The 26010-nt window shown below is 41.6% G+C and overlaps 2 protein-coding genes across 9 annotated transcripts in view; one reads left to right on the forward strand and one right to left on the reverse strand.

Moving 5' to 3' along the window:
- The window catches only part of Elf2 (E74 like ETS transcription factor 2), a 100168-nt gene extending 76982 nt beyond the window's left edge, over window positions 1-23186 (reverse strand). For 2 of the 8 annotated variants that reach the window (XM_087193293.1, XM_013075894.3), the window contains exon 1: window positions 23047-23186. The gene's annotated coding sequence lies outside the window, so the exon portion shown is untranslated. Of the gene's footprint in view, window positions 1-16536; window positions 22662-23046 lie in introns of those variants that run through there. The other 6 variants (XM_087193297.1, XM_087193296.1, XM_087193294.1 and 3 more) reach the window with 5 other exon arrangements.
- Window positions 17602-25378, forward strand: LOC110343982 (uncharacterized). Its single transcript, XM_087193316.1, has 5 exons — window positions 17602-17630; window positions 21759-21889; window positions 22364-22674; window positions 22727-24171; window positions 24513-25378. Exons 1-5 carry the CDS (start codon window positions 17602-17604, stop codon window positions 24721-24723), a joined length of 2127 nt encoding a protein of 708 aa, XP_087049442.1. The 3' UTR covers window positions 24724-25378.
- The last annotated feature ends 632 nt before the right edge of the window (window positions 25379-26010 follow it).

Below are 26010 nucleotides of genomic sequence, written 5' to 3' on the forward strand. Positions count from 1 at the left end.
TTCCTTTATTCCCTCCAACTTTTTTCTACAGGTGTTTGTAGTTCTCTAAATTTCTGTCTTAAACATCTTTCCCTTGCTGGCCCATATGGCCAATTATTAGCTGATTTATAGATCTCAGCTCCAATGTAACTTCATCCTCTCAGGACTCATATTTTCTATAATTCTCTTCACCAAAACATATTCAATATCTCCCTCAAATATCAGGGGAACAGCAGCTTCCAGTAGACCATTCACTTGCTACTGGTACCACCTCCTATCACCCATATCAAGCCCAACACTTAGTACTCTTTAAAATTCTCCCCCTATTTACCTTCTTACTCTTACTTCCAACTACTTTCCCAAAGAACGAAACTTTTAAAATATGTTTATTTAGGTTTTTTAAATCTGTGGCTTATACAGCCTAAACCAGTGCCTTTTATAAACTAGATACACAGTAAATATATGGGGAATGTAGTAATAAACAAACGTGCTCTAAACAGACAAGCTCTTCATATTCACTACACATACTGTGTTCCTTCTTCTCTCCCCATCCCTTTGCTGGTGTTCTCTTACCAGCAATGCCCCTTTCTTAGTTCTCCAAATTTCACCTAACCCTCAAGGACAACTTTTTCCCTCCAATGGCATCATTTCTCCACTATGTTACTAATCAGTCTTTCAAGAACATTTACCAAGAGCCTGGCGTGATGGAGCACATGTGTAACCGCAGGAGGATCACTGCGAGTTTGAGGCCAGCCTGGGCTACACAGTGAGTTCAAGGCCAGTTTGAACTACATTATCGAGACTCTATGTTTTTTTAAAAATTGTTTTATTGAACACTTGGTACATGCCAAACACAGGACTATGCTAAGAATACAAAAATGAAGTCAAGATCCAGCCTTCTGAGCCTAATAAGTCTAGTAAGAAGAAAAATACAGAAATAATTACAAAAATATAAATGCTACAAAGAAAACCATAAAGCACACTAGGACCACACACACACACAACTACCAATCTCAAGGAGTCTAAAGGCTTCAGAAAGGAGCCACCATTTGGACTAACACAGTGCTAAGTAAATTCTCAGAGCAGAAGAAAACCTTGTCCTCAGACTGGCATTTAGTTAACTGGAACACAGACACTATCATCAAAGACTGTGTCTATGATTTCAGCTCCATAATAGAGTACAAAAACCAAGAAAACTCAGTTTCTGATGTTAGAAATAGAATAATACTAAGCCAGGCTTGGTAGCACACGCTTGTAATTCCAGCACTTGGGAGGCAGAGGCAGGAGGACTGCCGTGAGTTCGAGGCCAGCCTGGATTAAATGAGACTTTGTCTTTAAACATACACGTGAAATAGAACACCATGTATCATAAAGGGCTAATTATATATAACAAAAATACTTAAAAGAACAAGAACCCAGACAAAGAGAAAACACAAACAGTCCACAACACATATAAAAAGGCCCCTCAAATACACAAAAAGAGCCTAGAGTGGTGGCACATGTCATAATCCTGTAATCAAAGCTACTTGGAAAGCTGAAGCAGACCACAATAGGCCAGACTGGCCAACTCAGCAAGACCCTGTCTCAAAAGCAAAAACAGGACCAGGGATTTAGCTCAGTGGTTCCACCGCTTGCCTCACAAGCGCAAGGACCTGAGTTCGATCCCTGGTACCAAAAAAAAAAAAAAAGCAAAAACAAGTGGGGGGAGGGGGTAGCTTAGCAACCCTGAATTCAATTTCCAGTAACAAAAAATTTAACAAGAAATTTTAAATGTAAAAATGATGCTCAAATTCACTCAGAAATGCAAATTGAAACAAAATGAGATATCATTTCTCATTCATCAGATGTGAAAATAAAATCTGTAACATTCTGTTGGTAAAACTGTAGAAAAATAGATCTGGTTATACAGTGCTGGTAGAAATGCAAATTGGAATAGCGCTCTTGGGAATTTAGTGACATCAAACAAAACCAAATATTCATTTTATTTCACCATCTTTTTTGAGATGTAATTCACATACCACAGAGTTCACCCACATAAAGTATAAATACAATAGTCTTTAAAGTTGTACAATCACCACAATTTTAGAGCATTTTCAACATTCCCTCCCAAAACTCGGCGATCATTAGCAGCCATTCCCTATCTTGCCCCAACTTCCCATCTGTCATTCACTAGTCTGCTTTCAATCTCTAGATATTTGCCTGTCTGGCCATTTCCTATAAATAGAATTATAATCAGCCCTCTCTATCCCACAGGTTCCATACCCTTGGATTCAACTGCAGACTAAAAATTCAGATTAAAAAATGCCATTTCTACTGAACATATACAGAGCTTTTTTCATCATTATTCCCTTGAGAATACAGTACAACTATTATTTATATAGCATTTGCATAGTATTAGATAGTATAAGTCATCCAGGCATTACTTTAAATATACAGGATGGACATATGTCATGTGCAAATACTATGCCTTTTTATTTTTTTGACAAGGTCTTGCTATGCAATCCTGGCCACCCTTGAACTCGTGGCAAGCCTCCTGCCTCAGCCTCCCGAGTGCTGGGATTACAGGCATGAGCCACTACACCTGGCTCCACTGTACCATTTTATATAAGGGACCTGCATATCCTTAGATTTCTGGTATCTGTAGAGGATCCTAGCACCAATCTCCCACAGACATTGACGGATGACTGTATAGAACAATGATGGCGAACCTTTTAGTTTTCAATGATAACAAACAGCCGGCTGAGGCACACATGCCATAGATTTGCCACCACTGGTATATAACATGTAACCTTTTGTGACTGGCTTCTTTCACTTAATTTAGTTTTCAAAGTTCATTTATTTGTAGTACTATTTTTTTCCGGGGGGGGGGGGTGTTGAGATAGGGTCTTGCTACATAGTTCAGGCTGGCTTTGGATTATGTAGTCCAGGCTGGCCTCAAACTTGCAGTGATCCTCCTGCCTCAGCCTCCAGAGTGCTGGGATTACAGGAATGCGCCACCACACCCAGGTATGTCTTTGGGGGGGGGGGGCTACTGGGGATCGAACTCGGGTCCTTGCACTTGGCGCAGCAGGCGGCAAAACCACTGAGCTAAATCCCCGGCCCCTATGTATTTCTTTTATTGATGAATATTCCACTGTAAAAATGTATCACATTTATCAACTCATCAGGTAATACACAGTTTGGGTGTTTCTACTTCTTGACTACTGTAACACTGCTAGGAAAATTCATGTATAAGGCATGTTTTGTGTAGATGTTTTCATTTACCTTGGACATATACCAAGTGAAACAGCTAAAACATTGTAACTCTATGTTTAACCTTTTGAGAAAATGTCAAACTCTTCCAAAGTGGCTGCACTATTTTCCATTCCTACAAGCAGTGTATGAAGGTGGCAATTTCCCCACAACCCCACCAACCAATGTTTTCAGTAATCTGCTAGTCAGCAATAGACAGCAAAACATCATCTTGGTAGATGCCATAAAATCACTTGGTAAACTTCAACATCCTCCTAGAAAATTACCTTCAGATACTGAAATAAAATGAGCTGTTTGAGCTGGAGATGCAGCTCAGTGACAAAGCACTTGCAAGTGTGAGGGCCTAGGCATAATACCCAGTACCCTTCCAAAGAAAGTGTTTATAAGGTGCCTTGACAAAGCTCAACATATAGAACTCAACCGTTTTTGTATATGCCAACAGAAGTAGTTAGAAAATACAGTATTTAAAAGGATATCATTTACAATAAACATAAAAACAAGACACCTAAAAATAAATCTAACCAAAGACATATTTAAGGCTTTATCAAGAAACTCATAGGGCCGAGGATTTAGCTCAGTGGTTCTGCCACCTGCCTTGCTAGCACAAGGTCCTGAGTTCAATCCCCAGTATCAAAAAAAAAAAAAAAGCTCATAAAATTTATTGAGAAATTAGTCATATATTTAGACAGATACCATTTTCATACACAGGAATGTGCAATAGGTTGAATATATCAATCCTCACCCAATTCATCTATGAAGTCAATGTATTTCCAGTCAAAAATCCTAGGTGTTTACAAAAACTTTGATAAAGAGAGTGGAAAGTGTATGTAAAAGAACAAAAGGCAAAAGTATACCAAGACCCTCCATACCTAGTCTAATAATAGACAACAAGGCACAGGTAGACCTAGTTAAATATACAAATGGGACAGAATACAGGGGCAGCTTAATACAGAAAGGCAGCACTAAAATCAATGAATAAAGGGTAGGTTATTTGGGACGGGGATTTAGCTCAGTGGTTCTGCCGCCTGCTTCACAAGCGCAAGGATCCGAGTTCGATCCCCGGCACCAAAAAAAAAGGGTAGGTTATTTAATAAATGATGCTGGGACAGATGATTATCCAAATACCATTAAGAACTCATTACTCTCACCATTGGCACAATAAGGTGTACTAAGACCTAATACGGGGGATTTACTTAGAAGCAAATATAGAGTAGCTTCATGAACTTACAAAGAAAAATTATTAAAGACATGAAAAGCAAAAACCAAAGGATTACTAAACTTGACTTTTTTTTTTTTTTTGGTACCGGGGATTGAACTTGGGTCCTTGCGCTTGGCGAAACCACTGAGCTAAATCCCCAGACCCTTGACTTTTTTTTTTTAACAACAAAAGAAACCAAAATAAAGTTGAAAGATAAGAGACTGGAAAAAGTTATCTGCATCTCCCTTTCAAAAAAAAGAGAGGGAAGAACACCTACTAATTAATAACAACACATATCAAGGGACCAGGGATTTAGCTCAGTGGTTCCACCGCCTGCCTCGCAAGTGCAAGGTCCTAAGTTCGATCCCTGGTACCCCTCCCCCCCAAAAAAAAACCAAAAATAAACACACATATCCAAAATTCTAAAATTTTCTGAAAAATTATTAAGGCATGCATGAGTAGATGTGATATGAGTTCTTATAAGGGTTCTACTTATCTTGATAAAATATATTATTTTAAAAAGTAGACAATAGCCACGTTTGGGCTAATTATTTAAGTGTGTCATGAATCACTGATCATAATCCATCTAATTTTATGCTTGTGGGGTACAAAGATTAAAAGCTGTAATAATGGGGCTGGGAATGTAGCTCAGCAGTACAGCACTTGCCTAGCATGCATGAAGCCAAGTTTAATCCTCAGTAGTAAAAAAGGAAGAACAAAAACTATAATGATGTTATTATTTTCCCATCCAAAGTGTGATAACTGCCTAAATCGGCCCTTCTTAATATACCATGAAAGTTAAATATTATTTACTACTCCTTTGGCAAACTTATTTACAATTTGCCAGTAAGCTGTGCTAATTTTTAGTTGCTTCTTCATTCATACAACACCTGATTTTCTAGAATGCTGTATCAGCAAAAGGATCCATTCTCTTACTACTGCACCAACCATATCTAAACAGCCTAACAGATCAGAAAAAATGACTCTTTTTACGTGTGCAAGAAATGACAAAACAACCAGGCGTGTTGATGCATGCGTGTAATACCAGCACTTGGGAGGCTGAGGCAGGAGGACTGCCAGAAATTCAAGGCCAGCCTGGACTGCAACAGTGAATTCAAGACCAGCCTGAACTACATGGTGAGATCCTGCTTCAAAAATCAAAAAAAAAAAAAAAAAGAAAGAAAGAAAGAAAGAAAGAAAGAAAGAAAAAGAAAGAAAAAAAGAAAATGATAAAACTATGGAAACAGAAAACGGGAAGAATTTTATTTCAAAATGGCAAAAGGAATCTGTGATGAGAGAAATGTTCTATGTCTTGATAATGGTAGGCACTACACAATAGTATAAACTTGTCAAATTTAAGAGAAATCTAAGAGTAAATTTATACTATATGTGAATTAAACTTTAATAAATGACTGTAAAAAAGATGACAATCTTCAAAATTAGTATTAAACAGGCCGGGGATTTAGCTCAGTGTTTCCGCTGCCTGCTTTGCAAGTGCAAGGACCCGAGTTCGATCTCCGGTACCAAAAAAAACAAAAACAAAATTAGTATTAAACAGACATTCAAACATTAAGTGTTAACATAATATTGACTAAGAATTATAATCTGTAATCTATAGCTATGATATAATTTGATTCACAACTGGTTCTTGCTCATAGGATAAGTGAATTAACTCCCAAAAAGAGTTCACTATTTTTATCTAATTTTGGTGAAAATAAAACTTTTTAAGAATGAATTCAATGCCTGAAGTACTTCTGATTTATATTTTCATTGTCCTGTTTCTTTTTTGAAATTATCTGCCAAGTTTGATAGGAATTCTATATGCATAGTTTATAATGTTAATTATTAACATCAACAATGGGCCAGGGATTTAACTCAGTCATGCCACCCTGCTGAGTTCGAACCCTGGTACCAGAAAAAAAAAGTAACTCTCAACCACATATTTTTCCAATGATTGTACCAAGTTGTTTTGTTTTGTTTTGCTTGATACCGGGGATCAAACTCAAGGCCTTGCACTTGCCAGGCAGGTGGCAGCACCACTGAGCTAAATCCCTGGCCCTGCACCAAGTATTTTTATCCACTCTCTCCATCCTTACAGTAGTCCTGGTGAAATTCATATAATCATCGCCCTTATTACATGAAGACTATAGTGACAACTGTAAGCTATATATTTAAGATCTATGACTTAAGAGTTAAATCTGTTGGTCACTGTATCTCCAGAATACAACAGGTACTCAACATATATCAGCTGAATTTGGGCTTTATCTCTGACAACGTGATCCTGGACACTTACTTAAACTATAATTCCATTTACTCAGTAGGCCAAGACAGGAGCACAAGTTAGAGTTCACCCTAGGCAATTTAGTGAGACTTTGCCTCAAAATAAAATTCAAAAGGTTGAGCAAAGTGTAGTGGCTCCCAACACTCAGGAGGCTGAGGCAGGAGGACTGCCACAAATTTGAGGCCAGTCTGGGCTACACAGTGAGTTCAAGGCCAGCCTGTACTACATACCGAGACCTTGTCTCAAAAAAACAAAAACAAAAATGGAAAGGCCTTGAGTATGGCTCAGTGTTAGAGCACTTGCCTGTAAGGTGTGCAAGGCCCTAGGTTTCTTTCTCAGCACGGGGCAGGGCGGGACACTTCTGATATGTAGATGAATTTAGTTCTTTCCATTCTTTAAATAAAGTACATGGCTCACTATGAGTATTAAATGGATGTCACTTTGGGCCAGGGATTTAGCTCAGTGGTGCCACGCCTGCCTCACAAGCTCAAGATCCTGATTTCAATCCCCGGTACAAAAAAAAATGGATGTCAATATATTATCATTATTGTAGGACACCACAAAACACTGACACGTGGATAGGATCAGACATGAGATATGATTAAAGCTTCAGATAAGAATATAGCAATATATGACAATGTGCTCTGTTGTCACATCATCTGGGACTTGCTGGGACCACTTAGGTATACTGCCGCCTGTGATAAAGCTTGTTTTTCAGATCTACCTACATAAGGGAATTTGACAGTGAAAATAAACAGAACTGAGACAATGAGAAAAAAGAGAATATAGCAATACACTGGGGATGAGGCTCAGTGGTAGAGAATCTGCCTAGATGTATGAGTCCTGGATTCGATCCCTAGCACTACAAAATTTTAAGAGGACAAATCACATTGAGTTTTTCCCAGTCTGTTCTCTTTCGTGGTAGCCCACCCTTGTGCTGTAGGGTATACTTGTTTCCTCCTTTTACTTGGCCCAAACTTACTCTACAGAGCCTGGTTCTTTTCTTACCTTTAATAAAATTTTGCTACTGTTTGCACTTGTCTTGACCAATTCTTCACTCAAGACAGAAAGAACCTAGAAACCCCCTCCAGAAGACTCCAACATTCCAAAACCTGCTGACGCATTTGGCTCGACCAGGCAGGTGAAAAGACATCATCAAACTTTTTCCGCGAAGAGCCACACAGTGTGCATTTTATGCACTCCAGCCCCACATCCTCCACTGCCAGTCCTCACCTCCACAGTTGTGACATAGAAGCAATCTCAACAAAACTCTCTTGGCAAACTGATTGGTGGGACATTTCACACATGATCCAAAGTTTGTAACTCCTTAATCTATAGGACCTGCAAAAACTGAAAACTTTCACGCTAAAATCAGGAACAAGACAAAGATTCCCACTACCACCACTCCTGTTCAATATAGTTCCGGAAACATGAGCCACAGCAATTAGAAAGAGAAAGAAATAAAAGGAATAAAGATAGGAAAAGAAGAAGTTAAACTGTCATTATTTGTTGACCATAAGATGCTTTACATAGAAGACCCAAAAAACTCTGGCAAAAGACTTCTAGAATTAATTGACAGATTCAGTAGAAAAAGCAATAGCCTTCTTATACACAAATAACAGACTGAGAGACAAATTAGGGAAACAATTCCTTTTACAATAGCATCCTAAAAGCTGAAATACCTAGGAATCAATCTAACAAAGGAAGCAAAAGACCTCTACACTGAAAACCACAGCGCTCTGAAAAGAGAGATCGAAGAAGATATAAGAAAATGGAAAGACATCCCTTGTTCCTGGGTAGGAAGAACCAATACAGTGAAAATGGCCATACTTCCAAAACTACTATATAGATTTAATGCAATGTCAATTGAAATTCCAATAATATACTTCACAGAACTAGAGAAAACAATCCAAAAATTCATTTGGAACCAGAAGAGACCTAGAATACCAAAAACAATTCTAGGAAACAGACACATGGCTGGGGGTATCACATTCCCCAACTTGAAACTATACTACAAAGCTACTGTGATTAAAAGCAGCACGGTACTGGCAAAGAAATGGACACGAGGATCAGCGGAATAGATCAGAAGATGCAGAAACAACTCCAGACATACTCAGCCACCTCATCTTTGACAAAGGAGCCAACCACCCTCATTGGAGGAAAGATAGCCTCTTTAATAAACGGTTTTGGAAAAACTGGATTTCAACCTGCTAAAGACTAAAATTAGACCCATACCTATCACCATGCACTAAACTAAGATCAAAGTGGATTAAAGATCTAAATACTAAGACAGAAACACTAAACTTGCTGGAAGATAAGTTAGGTAGAACTCTTGAAGACATTGGCATAGGAAAAGATTTTATGAACATAACCTCAAAAGCACAGGAACTAGCACAAAGAATCAACAACTGGGATCTCATCTTATTAAAAAGCTTCTGCACTGTAAGAGAAACCACCAACAGAGCTAAGAGACAACCTACAATGTGGGAAAAAATTTTTAGCAGCTGTACCTCAGACAAAGGACTACTATCTAGAATATATAAAGAACTGAAAAATATCAGACCCCTCCAATTCAAAAATGGGCATCTTGGGCCGGGGATTTAGCTCAGTGGTTCCGCCGAGTGCCTCGCAAGCGCAAGGTCCAGAGCTTGGTCCCCGGTACCAAAAAAAAAAAAAAGAAATCAACCAATAACAAATGCTGTCGGGGCTGTGGGGAGAAAGGAACCCTTCTCCATTGTTGGTGGGAGTGCAGACTGGTGCAACCACTGTGGAAGTCAGTATGGAGATGCCTCAAAGAACTAGGACTAGAGGTCCCATTTGACCCAGCCATTCTCCTGCTTGGTATCTTCCCCAAAGAATTAAAAGAATCATACCACAGTGATATATGTGCACCCATGTTTATAGCAGCACAGTTTGTAATAGCTGAAGGTTGGAAACAATCCACGTGTCCATCAACTGGAAACTGGATAAAGAAGATGTGGGTTTTTTATAAAATTGAGTACTACTCAGCTATAAAGAACAAGAAACTAGAGACATTTATAGCTAAATGGATGCATATTAAGGCCATACTCTTAAGTGAAATAAATAGGACACATGAGTAAATACCAAATAGTTTCTCTAGTGTGAGAAACTGAAAGTGTAAATAAGGATTAAAATGAATAATTGATAATTTCAAATAGGAAGGAAAGGTCCAAAGGGGTAGGGGAGGTGGAAGGGAAAGGGGAAAGGAAAGAAAGGAAAGGAAAAATTATGAGAAGAGAAAAAAAATGGAAACAAAGTCTATGTAAACAGGGAAGGGTGGAGGGAGTGAAGGGCACACAGGGAATGGGGAAAAAATAAGAACCAAGATGTATCATGTACAGGTACAAGCACCCAAAGATAAATGTAAACATATTGTATACCTAAAATGTACCAATAAAAGAATTTAAGCAAAAAAAAAACATGTTAATAAATATATATGGCAGTGCATGCCAATAATCCCAGCACGCTCAGGCAGGAAGATCTCATGCTCAAGCTTACTCTGGGAAACTTAGTCACTTAGACCCTGTTTCAGAATAAAAAATAAGGGCCACCACCTGCCTCATAAGCAGAAAATCCAAAGTTCGATTCCCAGTACCAAAAAAATTAAAAAATAAAAAAAGGGCTGAGCTGTTTGGTGCTGTTGGTCTCACTCTCTGTTTAAGATTTCCTTGAATACTTTCTGCATTGCTGGGTTGGTGGTCATGAATTCCTTTAGATTCTCTTTGTCATGGAAGGTCTTTATTTCTTGTCAAATTGGAAGGACAATTTTGCAGGATAAAGTAATCTGGGTTAGCAACTTTTTTTAAGGGCTTGAAAAACTTCAACCTTCCCAGGCCTTTAAGAGAAATCTACTGTTACTCTGAAAAGCTTGCCTTCATGATGTTCTTAGCATTTTTAACAGCTTTTAGTATTTTTTGTTCTGAATTTCTGACTATAATGTGTCATGGAGAAGTCTTATTTAGGATTCTAAATGCCTCTTTTACTTTGTGTATCCCATTTGAATCCCTAGATTTGAGAAATTTTGTTTTCCTTTTTTTAAGTTTTAAGTTTATTAGGTTTTTTGTTTTTTGGGTCTGATGGATGGTTTTTTGAGACAAAGTCTCACTATGCAGTTCAGGCTGGGCTTGAAATCACTATGTAGTCCAGGCTTGTGTCAAACTCATAGCAATCCTCCTGCCTCAGCCTCCTGAGTGTTGAATTATAGGCATGCACCACTATACGCAGCAATGTTTATCAGTATTTATTTGTAACACAAAATATTACATTCATTTGGGGAAACTAATATATATATTTTATATATATATCACATCTTGATGATTTTTTACTTCCCTTTACCCCTTGTCAAATTCCCCTGTCCCTGCTTCTAGATTTGGGAAATTTAATGATTTTGGTAAATAAATTTTTTATACCTTTAGCTTCATTTTTCTCTTTTTTTCTTTTATTTGTATGGTTTTATTTTGTTTTGGGTTTTGGTTTGGTTTGAAGACAGTCTTGCTATGTAGCCCAGACTGTCCTGGAATTCACAGTAATCCTCCTCCAATCCTCCGTCAAGTCCTGGGATTACAGGTGTGCGCCACCACAACTGGCTCCTAGCTTCATTTTCTAACCCTTCCTTAACACCTAAAATAATTAGGTTAGTTATTTTAGAGTGATCGAGGAGCTTCTGGATGAGCCTCTCATGGTGTCTTGTTTTTCTGAGTATTACTGAGTAAACAATCTACTACATCAACCTTGTCTTCAAGTCTTTTTTTTTTTTTTTGGTACCGGAGCTCGAACTCAGGACTTTGCTTGGGAGGCAGGCAGTGGCACCACTGAGCTAAATCCTCCACTCTTCAAGTCTTGATAGTCTCTCCTCTAACTGGTAAGACCTACTGCCACTTGAGCTTTTCATTTACAGTATTTCTGCTTGATTTCTTTCATAATCTCTAATTCTTTAACTAAATTGTTCCTTCATTTCGTGCATGATCTTCCTTAATTCATTCAGCTGTTTATTTGTATCAGCTCATTTATCAGTTTATTAATTGACCCATTCAGCTGCTTATTTACATCCTCTTTAAACTCACTGAACATCTTAATTCATCCACTTGTCTCTTCTTTGATCTCTTCCAATATTTCAACTATTTGAGCTCTTTGTCTGGAGATTCCTCCCCTTCAAAGCCTGTGAAGTCTAAAATCAGGAATTAGACAAGAGTATCTCTACTCTCATCACTCTTCTTCAATAGAGCACTTAAAAGTTTAACAAAAGAAATTAAGCAAGAGAAAAGAACAGAAAAGGAAGATGCCAAACTCTCTTTATCTGCAGATGACACAAAACTTTACATTGAAGACCCAAAAAACTACCAGAAGATTACAGCAAACAAACAAATTTAGCAAGGTGGCAGGATATAAAATCAATACACAAAAATTAATATACCAGTAATGAACCCACCAGAAAAATCAGGAAAACAATCCCATTCACAATAGCTTCAAAAGAAAATTAAGTACCTAAGAATCATCCTTATATGTATGAATCCTTTTAATCCAAATTTTATATGTGGGGAAACTAAGGCACAAGGAGGTTTAATCAATTTGCCCAAGATCAAACAGTAGTCAAGTAAGAGGATTTCAAGAAGTCTGGTCCTAGAGTCCATGCTCTTAAAGTAGTTCTGCTTCTGCCCAATTGATTATACAAGTTGTTGGGGTGTTTTTGTCCTCCCCTCCCCCAGTTCTGAGAATTGAACCCAGTACTTCCAATATGCTAGGCCAAGTGCTATACCACTGAGTTACACCCCCAGTCCTGTAAATTTTGAGGAGGGATACTGGGGATTGAACTCGCAACCTTGCACTTGTGAGGCAAGCAGCAACACCACTGAGCTAAATCCCAGGCCCTGTAAATTGTTTTTTTAACCATAAAAGAATCATAGAGCCTCTTCTCACCCCACCATGGGAGATTTTTCTACCCACTTCCTTACTGGTTTATAAAGAAGGCTGATTAGAAATCTTAAATATTAAATGGAAATTACATATATCTTATCTAAATTAAGATTTTTTTCTTCCCTTTCCCTCCAAAAAGGTGCATCTATTACTGAAATCATCCAACTCACAAATTCCCTCATATAAATTCTTTTTTTTTTTTTTTTTTTTGGTACCAGGGATCGAATTCAGATCCTTCCACTTGCACAGCAGGTGGTGAAACCACTGCGCTAAATCCCTGGCCCTGCCCTCATATAAATTCTTAAAATCTTGGAGAAGCTGGCCATGGTGGCACACACTTGTAATCCCAGCATTCGGGAGGCTGAGGCAGAAAGACCATAGTGAGTTCGAGGATAGCCTGGTCTACACAGTGAGTTCAAGGCCAGCCTGAACTACAAAGTGAGACCTTGTCTCAAAAAACCAAAAGATTAAAAATAAAATTAAAAAGATCTTGGAGAGAAAATAGCAGTATGAGCATTTGTCTTTCTCCTTTGCTCTCTAAAGGGTTTAGTATGGTTTTAGGAAGAAACGTTAGTCTGAAATTCTATATGACCAAGAAAGGAAGATTCTCAAATATAGGCCTTGTATCCTAATTCAAGTTTACCCATATTTCAAATAAAAGTACTACTTGGAACCAAAACATAAACTTTTTCGTGCAGGATCACGCTGAGTTCAAGGCCAGCCTGGACAACAGAGTTTTAGGCCAGCCTGACTACATAGTGAGACTGTCTCAAAACTCCAAAACCTTTTTCATGATGCTAAACAAAAAGGCTTCCTGGAGAATAACTAGAAAAAGAGTCTATCCAGTTTTTCAGTTAGAAGCCTAAACTATTCACAGGATTATCTCCCTTTTCCTAATTTTTTTTGGGGGGCGGGCAGAGTCTCAGTCTATAGTGCAGATTGGCCTTAAACTCCCTATGTAGCCCAGCCTCGCTTCAAACTCACAGCAATCCTCCTGCCTCAGCCTCCCAAGTGTTGGGCTTACAGGCATGAGTCACCACACCCAACTTCCCTTTACCTAAATAAACCAAAGTTTAGACTTCCTCCACATAACCCAGAGCATAGTCACTTACAGATCAGTAGGATGTATGATGATGAATGAATGAAGGAACTAATGGTTACTTTTACTGAAGTGCTACATACAATCTTCTCCATTACACCTGGGACTCTAATCACCAGGTAAAGGGAAATACAAATCTCTTCCACAAAAGTTAAAACAAAAATCCCCAGCCTCAACAGACTCTCTTGGTCCAGAGAGTGCATGGGGGTCTCCAAGATTCCCTCTACCTCTGGACATTTTCTAGACTCAGAATTCAGCACGTGGTTGTATTTATGGTCATAGTGAGAACACACAGCAAATCACAAGGGCAAATGACAGACACAGAAGCTGGAATTTCTCTTTCTCATGACAGGTCACACACAGCTTACTCCTGCAGCAACATGTGTGCTATGTTCCTGCCGAGGAGCCCATTAGAGACTCAGCATGTGAGAAAAATACCTGGGAACCGAGAATTCTATATTCACCCAAACTATTCTTCAAAAAATAAAGGCAATGGGCCAGTGGTTTAGCTCAGTGGCACCGCACCTGCCTAGCAAGCGCAAGGTCCTGAATTCAATCCCTGGGACCAAAAATAAATAAAGGCAAAATTTTTAAAATTTCAAAATAACAAGTACTGAGATCATTCATAAACTGATCTGCCCTACTAAAAAAAAAAAAAAAAATCTAAAGTCTTTCAGACTGAAAGAAAACTATCAGCCTATAACTCAAATTCATACAAAGAAATAAATACAAAGAAAAATCTATATGAACAATACGCATAATATATGGATGAATCTATACAAGAAACAAATATGTATATAAATATAAAAGACTGTTTAACAAGCATCAGATTGAAAAAAAAATTATGCAATCGTACTGCAAGATGTGCTGGCATGAGCCTGTCATCTCAGCTACTTAAGAGGCTGAGACAAGAGGATCACTTGAGGCGAGCAGTTCAAGGTCAGTCTGGGCAACACAGCAAGGCCCTATCTGAAAAAACAAACAAACAAACAAAAAAAAAAAAAAAACCTGCACTGGGCCAGTGGTTCTGTCGCCTGCCTCGCAAGCGCAAGGTCCCAAGTTCGCTCTCCAGTACCAAAAAAAACTAAGCTGGGCATGCTGGCACACACCTCAGCACTCTGAGAATGGTGCATTCCAGCCCGGCATAGGCAAGTCAGCAACTCAGCAGGACCTTGTCTCAAAATAAAACAATAAAGGGCTGGGGCTGGGAATGTAGCCCAATGTGAAGGACCTGGGTTTAATGGGGGGGAGGGGGGTTACTAACAAAGGAATTTAAATGATAAATTGGAAAATATCTATGAACTCCAAAAGAAGCAGCAGAGAATAAACAAATATTTTTTTAAATTAAAACATAAGGAAAAGAGCAAAACTGAAGATACAAATCTATCAATGATTACACTGAATGTGAACAAATTAAGCCTTCTAAATCGAAAGGCAGGAATGGCATTCCAAACAAAAGGACTTAACTATTTGCTGTTTATAAGACACATTCTAGAATAAAAAGTAAATAGACTGAAAGTAAAAGGATAGAAAAGGTTATGCCATGCAAACAGTAATTGTAAGAGAGCTGGAATGGCTAAATTATCATCAACAAAATACTACTAAAGGAAAAGAAATTTTACAAAGATAAAGAGGTCAATTCATCAAGAAAATAAAACAATTATACATGTATACACACCTAACACCAGAGTCAGAGAAACCTAACATAAAAATTGATGCAAACCTTTTTGTGGACAAAGACTTGAACAGTAATTGATAAAATGGCTAGATAGAAAATCAGCACAGCTACAGAAAACTTGGACACTACCAACCAACTCGACCTAAGTGACATCCACAGAACATTCTGCTCAACAGCAGAACACATACAATATTGTTCAGGAAATATTACATACTAAACCATAAAAATATCTCAGTAAACTTAGAATGACAAGTCATACAAAGTTTGTACTCCACAATAAGGGAATCAAACTAGAAATCAACAATGTAATTTGGAGAATTCCCAAGTATTTGGAAATTTAATAGTACATTTCTCATGGGTCAAAAAAGAAATCACAAAGAAATTAGAAAATATTTTGAACTGAACTGGATGGAAATTGTTTAAAAATATATCAGAATGTATGGGATACAGCTCAGTGTTTGGAGGAAAATGTATACCTTTAAAAGCCTATATTGGAAGAAAGACCTCAAAGAAATAATCTAAACTTCTGTAAGAAATCAGAGCCAAGCATGGTGGCACACGTCTGTAATCCCAGCACTCTAGGAGGCTGAGGCAGGAAGACAGCAAATTCCAGCCCAGTCTGGGCAACTTAGTGACTTGTGAAACCCGGTCTCAAAATACAAAATTAAAAGAGGGTTGGGGACGTAGTTCAGTGCAAAGGTCCTGGGTTCAGTCCCCAGTGCCACAAAGGAAAAAAAAGGAAGGCAGGCAACAAGAACAAACAAGAAAAAGAAATATAAACTAAACACAAAAGAAATAAATTATAAAAACTAAAATAGGGCTGGGGATTTAGCTCAGTGGTTTTGCCGCCTGCTGCGCAAGCACAAGTACCGGAGTTTGATCCCCGGTACCAAAAAAAAAAACTAAAATGGAAACTGGTGAAATCAAAGGCAGAAAAAAAATCAAGACTTTAATCAAAACTTGTTACTTTGAAGAGCAACAAAAATGATAGTTGGAATAACCACCTAAAAAAAAGATAGATGCTACCAAAATTAAGAATAAAAGAGAGCAATCATTAACAACCACAAAAAAATTAAAGACCTATATAAGATTAAACCAGGCATGGTAGCTCATACCTGTAATCCCAGCACAGGGGGCTGAGCCAAGGGGATTGTCATGAGTTTCAGGGCAATCTGGGCAACACAGTAAGTTCAAGGCCAGTCTGGGGCACATAGCAAGCCCCTGTCTAAAAATAAACAAATAAACAAAGCATATATAAGATTATTTACTGTATGTTTAACAATTTCAATTCCGCTGCCTGCCTCACAAGTGCAAGGACCCGAGTTCGATCTCTGGTACCAAAAAAAAAAAATTCAATCCTTAGATGAAATGGGCAAATCCCTATGAAGATACAATTACCAAACTAACTCAAAACTTAACAGAGAATTTGAATACATCTGTAACAAGTTCAGAAATTCAATGAGAAATCAAAACAACTTCCCAAAGAGAAAAACCCAGGCCCAGGTGCCTTGACTGGTAAACTCTACCAAATATTAATAACACTAATGAATCATAAATGCCTACAGAAATTAGAGGCAGAAATATTCAATTTATTCTGTGAGGCTAATATTACTCTCACACCAAATCCAAAAATATCACAAGAAAAGAAGCAATGAATATAGGCCAATATCCCTTATAAATATAGACACAAAAAAATATTCAAACAGCAAAGCAAATCCAACAATATAATAATAACAATAACAACAATGTACAATGACCAAACAGAATTTACCCTAAGAATACAAGACTGGGCCAGGGATTTAGCTCAGTGGTTTCACCTTCTGCTGCACAAGTGCAAGGACTTGAGTTCAATCGCCGGTACCAAAAAAAAAAAAAGAATACAAGACTGGTTTAACACCTAAAAATCAAATAATTTACCTTACTAATGTGATAAAAAGCAAAACTACACCATCACCTCAAATCAACTATACTGGTTTGTTGAGGACTATGGAGTTTCTTTCAGTGCTAAAACCAGGACAATCCTTGGAAAATTGTCACAGCTGGTCATGTTAAGAGATGCAGAAAAAGCATGTAACACAATCCAGTGATACTTCATGATAAAAACACTGAAGAAAGTAATATAAAAAGGGACTTTCTCTACCAAATTTGCAAGATCTATAATAACAACTTCAGGGTCGGGTATGGTGGCGCACGCCTGTGATCCCAGCAGGTGGGGGGACCCTCAGGCAAGAAGATCTCACTAGTTCGAAGCCAGCCTGGGCTACACAGCGAGTTCAAGGCCAGCCTGGGCTACATAGTGAGATCCTGTCTCACAAAAAAAAAAAAAAAAAACTTAATTCAGTATTACACTTAATGATAAAGGACTAAATTTTTCCTACAAATAATGTAAGGATGCCTGCTCTCGCCACTTCTAACCAACCTTGTAGCTAGTGGTTCTAGTCACAGAAAGAAAGTAGGGGTAAAAGAAAGAAGAGAGAAAGGAAATGCATTTTGATTAGAAAGGAAGAAGTAAAATTATCTCTGTTCACAGATGATATACTATTGTATGTAGAAAATACTAAGAAATTGAAAAAACTACAAGAATAAATTATTTCAGTGAGGTAAAAGAACAAGTTCAATATGGAAAAATCAATTTGTGTTTCTATATGCTAACAAAAATTTTTAAAAGATAATTCCATTAATAACATCAAAAGAACATTAAAAAGAACAAAATACTCAGGAATAAACTAAAATGGAATATGATTGAGCCTGTAAAAAGGAAATTTTACAACACATAACATGGATGAATATTGAGAACATTATGCTAAATAAAATAAGACTGACCACTGGACAATACATCCAACATACAATGTATCTAAAATAGTCAAACTCATAAACACAGAGAGCAGAATGATGGTTGCTGGCAGCTGGTGAAAGAATGAAGAAATGCTAATCAATGGGCATAAAGTTTCAGTTAAGCAGGATAAATAAACTGTAGAGACATGCAATTCAATATTTGGTCTATACTGAACTGTACACTTAAAATGTTAAGAGGGGCCAGGCACAGCACCACACGCCTATGGAGGCTTAGGCAGGAGTATCACTGAGAATTCCAGGTCAGCCTGGGCTACATAGTGAATTTAACACTAGCCTGAACTACATGGTGAAACCTCGCCTCAAAAAAAAAAAAAAAAAAAAAAAGAAAAGAAAAATGTTAAGAAGTACTCTCATATTAAATATTCTCAGTATAATAAAATATTTTTTGTTTATTTGTGTTTGTTTGGTACCGGGGATGGAACTCGGGTCCTTGTGCTTGCACAGCAGGCGGCGAAACCACTGAGCTAAATCCCCAGCCTGATAAAATATATTTTTAAAAAAGAATTTGTTCACTGAAAAACAAAATATCACTATTGCAGAGGAATACTGAAAATCAAGAAAGAAATTCTCATGTTCATGTATTAGACGACAATAAGATAGTTCTTCCCAAACTGATCTATAGAGTCAATACAGTCTCTATGAAAATTCTAGCAGACTGACAAGCCAACCTTTAATTTTTTATACAGGATCCAGGACAACCAAAAAAATTTTTAAATAAAAATAGAATTAGAACCAGGGATTTACCTCAGTGGTGCCAGTGCCTATCTGGCAAGCACAAGGTCCTGAGTTCAATCCCCGGTACCAAAAAAAAAAAATTAGAGCACTTACACTACCTGTTTTCATAACTTATCATAAAGCACAATAATCAGTAGAGGTGTAAGCACAGACATAGAAATAATGAAATGGAATTAACAGTCCAGAGATAAATCTTCACATTTACAATGGGGAAATGATTGTCTTCTCAACGAATGATACCAGAACAATCCACTTGTAAAGAAGGACACAAATTAACTCAAAATAGATTATAAAATCTAAACATAAGAACTAAACTTTAAAACTTCTGGAAAAGAGAAAATCCTCAAGACCTTGGATTAGGCAGAGTTTTTACATAAGACAACAAAAATCATGATCTAGAAATTAGACTTTCAAAACCGTATGCTTCAAGAGACTCTAATAACCAATTCAAAACATGAGAAGACTAGCCACAGACTGGGAGGAAATATCTGCAAATCATATATCTAATAAAGGACTTATATCCAGAATACATATATTACAAACTCTTGCAAATCAATTCTAAGTCAAATCCAACTTAAAAATGGGCAAAGGGGGGGGGGGGGGCAAAAGCCAAGTGTGGTGGCTTGCACCTATAATCCCAATACATTGGGGCCTGAGGCAGGAGGATCTGCACAAGTTCAAGGCCAATTTGGGCTACATAGTACCTCCAAGGCTTGCTGAACTAGATTGTAAGACTCTCTCAAAAAAAGGCAAAAGATCAAAAAAGCTATGTCACTCATAAGAATGTACGAATAGCTAATAAACGTGAAGATGCTTAACACTATGAGACATAAAGAAAATTCAAACTATAAGAAGTTACTCACTTCATAGCCACTAGAATGGCTATAATAAAAACGACAATGGTTAAGTGTTGACAAGGATAAGAAGAAACTTGGAAGGAATCCTCATAGGTTACCATAAGGAATGTAAAATGGTACATCACTTTGAGAAATAGTTCTGCAGTCTTAAAAGTTAAATACTTTTACCCAGTAATTCTATCTCAAGGTATCTACCCACAAAGAAAACCGTATGTCCACATAAAGATTTTTACTCAAATGTTCAAGGAGCATTATTCAATATATCAAAAAAATGGAAATACGGCAAGCACAGGCCTTAAACCCAGCTACTCCTTCATGAGTCTGAGGCCAATCTGGACTCCATAGCGAGACACTGTCTCAAAATAAAGGGGGCCAGGGAGGCTGGCATGAAACTCAGTGGTAGACTTGCCTAGCATGCATAGGCCCTGAGGCCTTTTGGGAGGGGTGTCCAAATATCTATTAATTGACCAACATATAAACAAAATGTGGTATTATCCAGACAAAGGATTATTATCCAGCAAATAAAAAGGAACAAAACTCTGATAAAAACTATATAATATGCTGGATCTCAAAAACTTCATACTAAGTGAAAAAAGCCAGATCCAAAAAAACTATATACTATATGATTCCATTTATATGATTCCAGCAAAAGTAAACATAGGGGAGACAAAATAAATCCATGATCCCCTGCGGCAGGGAGCTAGGGGAATGAGGATTAACTGCAAACAGACTAGAATGAATTTCTGAAACCCAGTAAAATGTTCTAAATCAAGCTTTCCCAAGATGGTTTCACCAGGGCTGGGGATTTAGCTCAGTGGTTTCGACTCATGCTGCGCAAGCGCAAGGACCCGAGTTCAATCCCCGATACCAAAAAAAAAAGATTAAAAAAAAGATAGTTTCACAATTCTATAATAAAAACTACTGAATCTCACACTCAAAATCAGTGAATTGTTTAGAACTAAATAAGTCAAAAAATTAATTTCTTTTGAAGCGTATACTCCTGGGAGAAATAAAAGTATGTTCACACAAAAACCTAAACCCAACTAGTCACAGAATTATTCATAACAGCCAAAGAGTGAAAACTCAAATGCCCAGCAACCAATAAAGTAACAAAAAGAAATCAAGTAACCATGCATGCTGCAACATGGATGAATTCTGAAAACATTCTGTGAAAGAAGCCAGTCACAAAAGACCATATACTGTACAATTCCATTTAGATGAAGGCAATGTACAGAGACAAAAAGGAGTAGCTGTTTAAGACTGAGCATACAATGAATGCTAATAGGATAGGGCTCTTTTTGGCAGTGATAAACACTATCCAAATCTGATTATAGTGATGGTTGCACTACTCTGTGGGTATACTACAAAAACTCATTGAACTGTATTCTTTAAATCAAATTTGATGGCATGTGAATGATATCTCAATAAAGATACTTCACACACACAGAGGTATTCATCTTTTGAGCACCTAAAATCAACATTAATGAGGCCTACCACAACCACTTAGGATACTTAGAATAATAGGAAAATCCCAAAATTTCAAACTCTTTCCAGCCATAGTCAAACTATACTAAAAGAGGTAGTCAAGGGCTGGGGATTTAGCTCAGTGGTTCTTGCGCCTGCCTTGCAAGAGCAAGGTCCGGAGTTCGATCCCCAGTACCAAAAAAAAAAAAAAAGAGGTATAGTCAAGCTTAAAAATAGCAATAAATTTTCAAATTTCAAATATTCAAAATATTTGAATTTTCTACTTCGTGTTTACCAGGAAATGCCTCAACTATATTCATATGATTGCATTCTATAAACTGTATCATCCTATATAAACTTTATTCCTAAATCCTTCCAGATATAATCCAATACTTTCCAACTTACAGTCATTCTGCCTTTTTAAGAGATTCTAAAACACAGCTATCCAATCCCGTCTTAGTAAAGTTGACATTCTTGGTGATCGTAGCACTAGAGAAAGTGCATAATTTGCCTCTCAACAGAGACTCAGATAAAAAGGCGAATCTGATCACCAAAGGTACGATTACTGTTCTCTCGTCACCGGATTAAAATTTAAACCATACAGATGAAGTAAATGTTCATGAATGTAAGACAAGGAAGCGATATTACACTTTTACAATGAAGCGGTCCCCTCTAAACTCTCATTTAATGAAGTACCAAGAACTTACAGGCTATTCTACAACGAATAGGGCTCCTATAAAGGCAGCCCAGGACGCTAGCACACGAGAACATTAGAAACTGCAACCGGGTCGCTCTTAATGTCACGAAGTCTTTTTTTTTTGCTCTGTCCTTCGGTGACACAATAAAAACGCCCCACTGGAGAAAGGGGGGCCGGCCGCCCTGCGCTCAAGGCTGCCCTGGCCGACTCCGCACGGTCCTCCTCGCGCCCCGGAGCCTTGGGCGGCGCGGTCCCGAGGGCCAGCTCTGCGGGCGGCCCAGAAGGCAGCCACTGGACATGCGTGTTACTGAGCCCGGTCTTGTTTCATTTAAGAACCAGATTCCGATCAGAGCCCCGTCTCCCTACCCCTGGGGGAGGCGGCAGCCGGGGCCGGCGAGGACAGCGAGAATAAAAGAACGGCCGAGTACAACCTGTCGTGGGAGCGAGCACGGAGAGAAGGAAAGGTGAGCGGCGGCGGCGAGGCCGACGGGGAAGGAAATTGTGTCCAGCCCGCCTGCCGCCCCGAGCGGCCGGAGCCTCCCAGGTCCCGCCCCGAGCTCGCCGCCCCGCCTGATCCTGACCCTCTCGGGACGCGCTTCCCCCACAGCCAGACCCCCGGCCGGCCTCCCCGCGAGCCGCCGCGGGTCGGTTAGGTCCGCTCCCCGGCAGCGCTGACTCGCGCCGAGATGTAAACAGCGGCGGCCGCGCGGCCCATCCCCCCCGCCCGCTGGGGTCCGAGTCCCGCCGGCCCCGCGCCCTCGCCGCCCGCGGGCAGCCGCGCCGCGCGCCGCTCCCTTTCTCAAGCCCCGCTCTGACCGTTGCCCGGGGCGCTCAGCCCCCCTGCCCCAGCCCCCGGCCGGTGTCACTGCCACAGCCTCCGGAAAACCCCTCCGCACGCCCCGGAGCAAACAACACAGGCGCGGGGCGGGGGCGCGAGGCAGGCGATGGCTCTCCGGCCGGCCGGGCTCCGTGAGGCGCCCCCTCTCGCAGCCTCGGCGGCCCGCGCGCGCTCCTACCTGCTCCGCGTCGCCGGGAACACCGCGGCGTCCCTTTCCCTCCCAGCAGGGCCGCGGACGAGCCGCCGCGGCCGCCGCCGTTGGCCGGGCGTCTGGAGGGAGCCGGGGCCTCGACGGAGCCCGAGCCGCTCCGCAGGGAGAGGAGGAGACAAAACAGAGGCGCGCCGCCCCGCCGACCCCCAACCGCCAGCGACGGCGGCGATACAGCCCGGCGCGGGGAGCACTGGTGGCGGCCCCCACCCCGCTCCGCTCCGGCCCCCTCCCTCCACCCGCCCGGCTCCTCCCCCGGCCTCCCGCCGCCGCCGCCAGGACTCTCGAGCGCGCCCCGCCCGCCCCGCGCGCTCCTCCCTCCGCGCGGCGGGAGGGGGTCGGCGGTGCCCGCAGCGCCTGTCAAACGCGGGCCGGCTCTTTCTACCCCGCGGGCCCCGCCGAGCCGGCCTCGGGCGCCCTCGAATCCCCCCCTCCCGGGACGCCTAACTTCTCCCGAGGCCGCCCTCTCGGGATGGGGGGACGCTCGCCACTCGTCCGGCCCGGCCCGGGCTCCCCCGTGCGGCCCTCCGCGCCGTGCGGGGCTGTGTGGCGCGGGACAGGCGCGTGGGTCCGCGGCTGCACCTGCAGCGCCCGCCCGCGCTTCCCAGCCGGCCGGGACGGCACGCACATGCCCTCGCCACTCTCCCGGGCGCCCCACGGGCCCGCGCGGCCACCCCGGTCCTCAACCCGGGATTCGCGCCCTCCTCGGGGGGTGGCGGCGCACTGGGGCGGTCTGACAGTGGGGGCCGGCGGTGGCACAAACTCTCGCGCGGGCCGCCCGCTCCCCACTCCCCAGCCTCGGCGGAGTGAAAGGTGGGCGCGCGGGCGAGCGGTCGGGCGGGAGCGCGACGCCGGCTCCGCCCCGCCCAGTGACGCACTTGGCGCCCCGCCCGCTCTCGTCGCTGCCGCCCCCCCACCCCCCACCCCCCCGCTCGCCGACTACAGCCCGAGCGCTGCGGGCCCCGCCCCTTTCCCAGAAACTGCGCCCGCCCAACGGCCCGGCCGCCGAGGCGGTAGGTGCCTGCGCCCGCCCGTGCCCCGAACGCTGGGGTCGTGTTGCACGGTAACGAGGAGCGAGACGGCTGGACGGCGGAGGTAGGGGCGAGGACACGTGCTTAAAAGCTAGACCGGAGAGGGAGGAAAGCTCCCCTGTCCGGGAGGACCCAGAGCCGGGTCGCCACGAGGGCGCTCGCTCTCGGACGCGAGGGACCAGGTCGCGGAGTTCTGCCGGCCACGCCGAGGGCAGCCTGCGGGGCTCCGGGCGGGAAAGTTGGCGCCCTGCGGCGACTCGGGGAACGGAGCGAGCGTGGAACCGCGATTGTAACTTTTTGGAAATTATCAGCACGAGCAGAACAAAGACATTCTTCAGAGGCGCGTGATAGCAGCTTGGTGGTGCTGGCTCTCTGTCACCTTGTTTTTATCGAATTCCTGCACAGGAGGATCCCCCGCTGGAACGAGGACCCCTATCTAGAGGACCTCAGGTGCCCTGGCCGCGGCCGCCGCGTCCCAGGCCGGCCCGGTGGCTGCAGCCCTGGGCTCAGCTCCATCACGCCCTGGCTCCCCGGGGCTCCTGCTGGCTGCCCCTGGAACAGGAGGAGCAACTCAAGCCCCACCACTGTTGGTGGGGATGAGCGAAGGCCCTGGTGAAGAAAGATTTCGGTGAAAGCGCCTGCTAAATTTGAAAAGGGAAACCCAGCAGTGGCTTCTCACTTCTGGCTTCCACACTTTCACACAAAGGGGGACCTCGGAGCTGGGCATCCTGACGTCCCTTCAAGTGCACAAAAGCCGACGACACGGTGTCCCAAGTGTCCCACGTTCAGATCGTCTCGTGTCGTGCGTGACCTTCGTCGGCCACAGTTCTGCACACAGACGCCCTGTCTCCTGCAGCCGCGTCTTCGGTGTTTGCTTCTGTAACAAAGAGCCCGCCGGTCCCGTGCGAGCCGAGCCAGCCCGCTGCCCTGGGCCCCGCGGCGTCGCCGCCACTGGGACCTTCATCGGGCTCAGCGCACACCAGCTTCATTTCTGGGCTCCAGCCTTACTCTTTGCTGCTCCCCAACGACTTTTGAAGGATAAAGAAATCTTGCGCAATATGTGATAACGTGGGAACACTGGAAATAAACCTAAAAGCAGGGCTCAAGGGTAGAAAAACTACAGGAGACTCCACTGTTCTAAGTCCCTGCCAAAACTAAGAATTTAAAAACCTTTTTAAAAGCTATTTACAGTATTTTGGATGATTCTTTGCTATCTTAAGAAGTAACTCTGGGGAGATCCTATTCTTATTAAATTTCTGCTCTTAAATGCAGGGGGAGCCTGGATAGAACGATGGTTAACCAGAAATCTCGACTCTGACAAAGTTGTGTGAATTCCTCTGTTCTAAAACATGGCAACTATTGGCACCAGTTTGAACTCAAAAATGTCTAAAGCCTTGATAACATTCAGACCTTTGATACACAATAAACAGCCGGGCATGGTGTTGCACACCTGTAATCCCATCATTTGGGGGGCTAAGGCAGGAGGATCACAGCGAGTTTGAGGTCAGCCTGGGCTACATAGGGAGACCCTATCTCAAAACACCAAACAAAAAATAATAATACACAATAAACTGGGTACTGCGGACAGCATCCTTTTGGGGGCACTATTTTTACCCCTGATTTCTTGCAAAAAAAACCTATCACTTAGGGGAACCATTGCCCATTTTGACCTGTAATTAGTAATCTAATTAAAGGATAATCAATACTGGGCAGGATTTAGCTCAGTGGTTCCACCACCTGCCCCACAAGCACAAGGTCCTGAGTTCAATCCCCAGTACAAAAAAGCAAAACAAGGCCAGGGATTTAGCTTAGTGGCACCTTGTCTGCCTCACAAGCGCAAGGTCCAAAAAAATTAAATAAATAAATAATAATACTGCCTCTATATAATATAGCACTGCATATT

Source organism: Heterocephalus glaber, unplaced genomic scaffold (assembly GCF_053883595.1).
Source record: "Heterocephalus glaber isolate CG9 unplaced genomic scaffold, H.glaber_assembly_v1.0 deba00001586, whole genome shotgun sequence".
NCBI lineage: Eukaryota > Metazoa > Chordata > Mammalia > Rodentia > Bathyergidae > Heterocephalus > Heterocephalus glaber.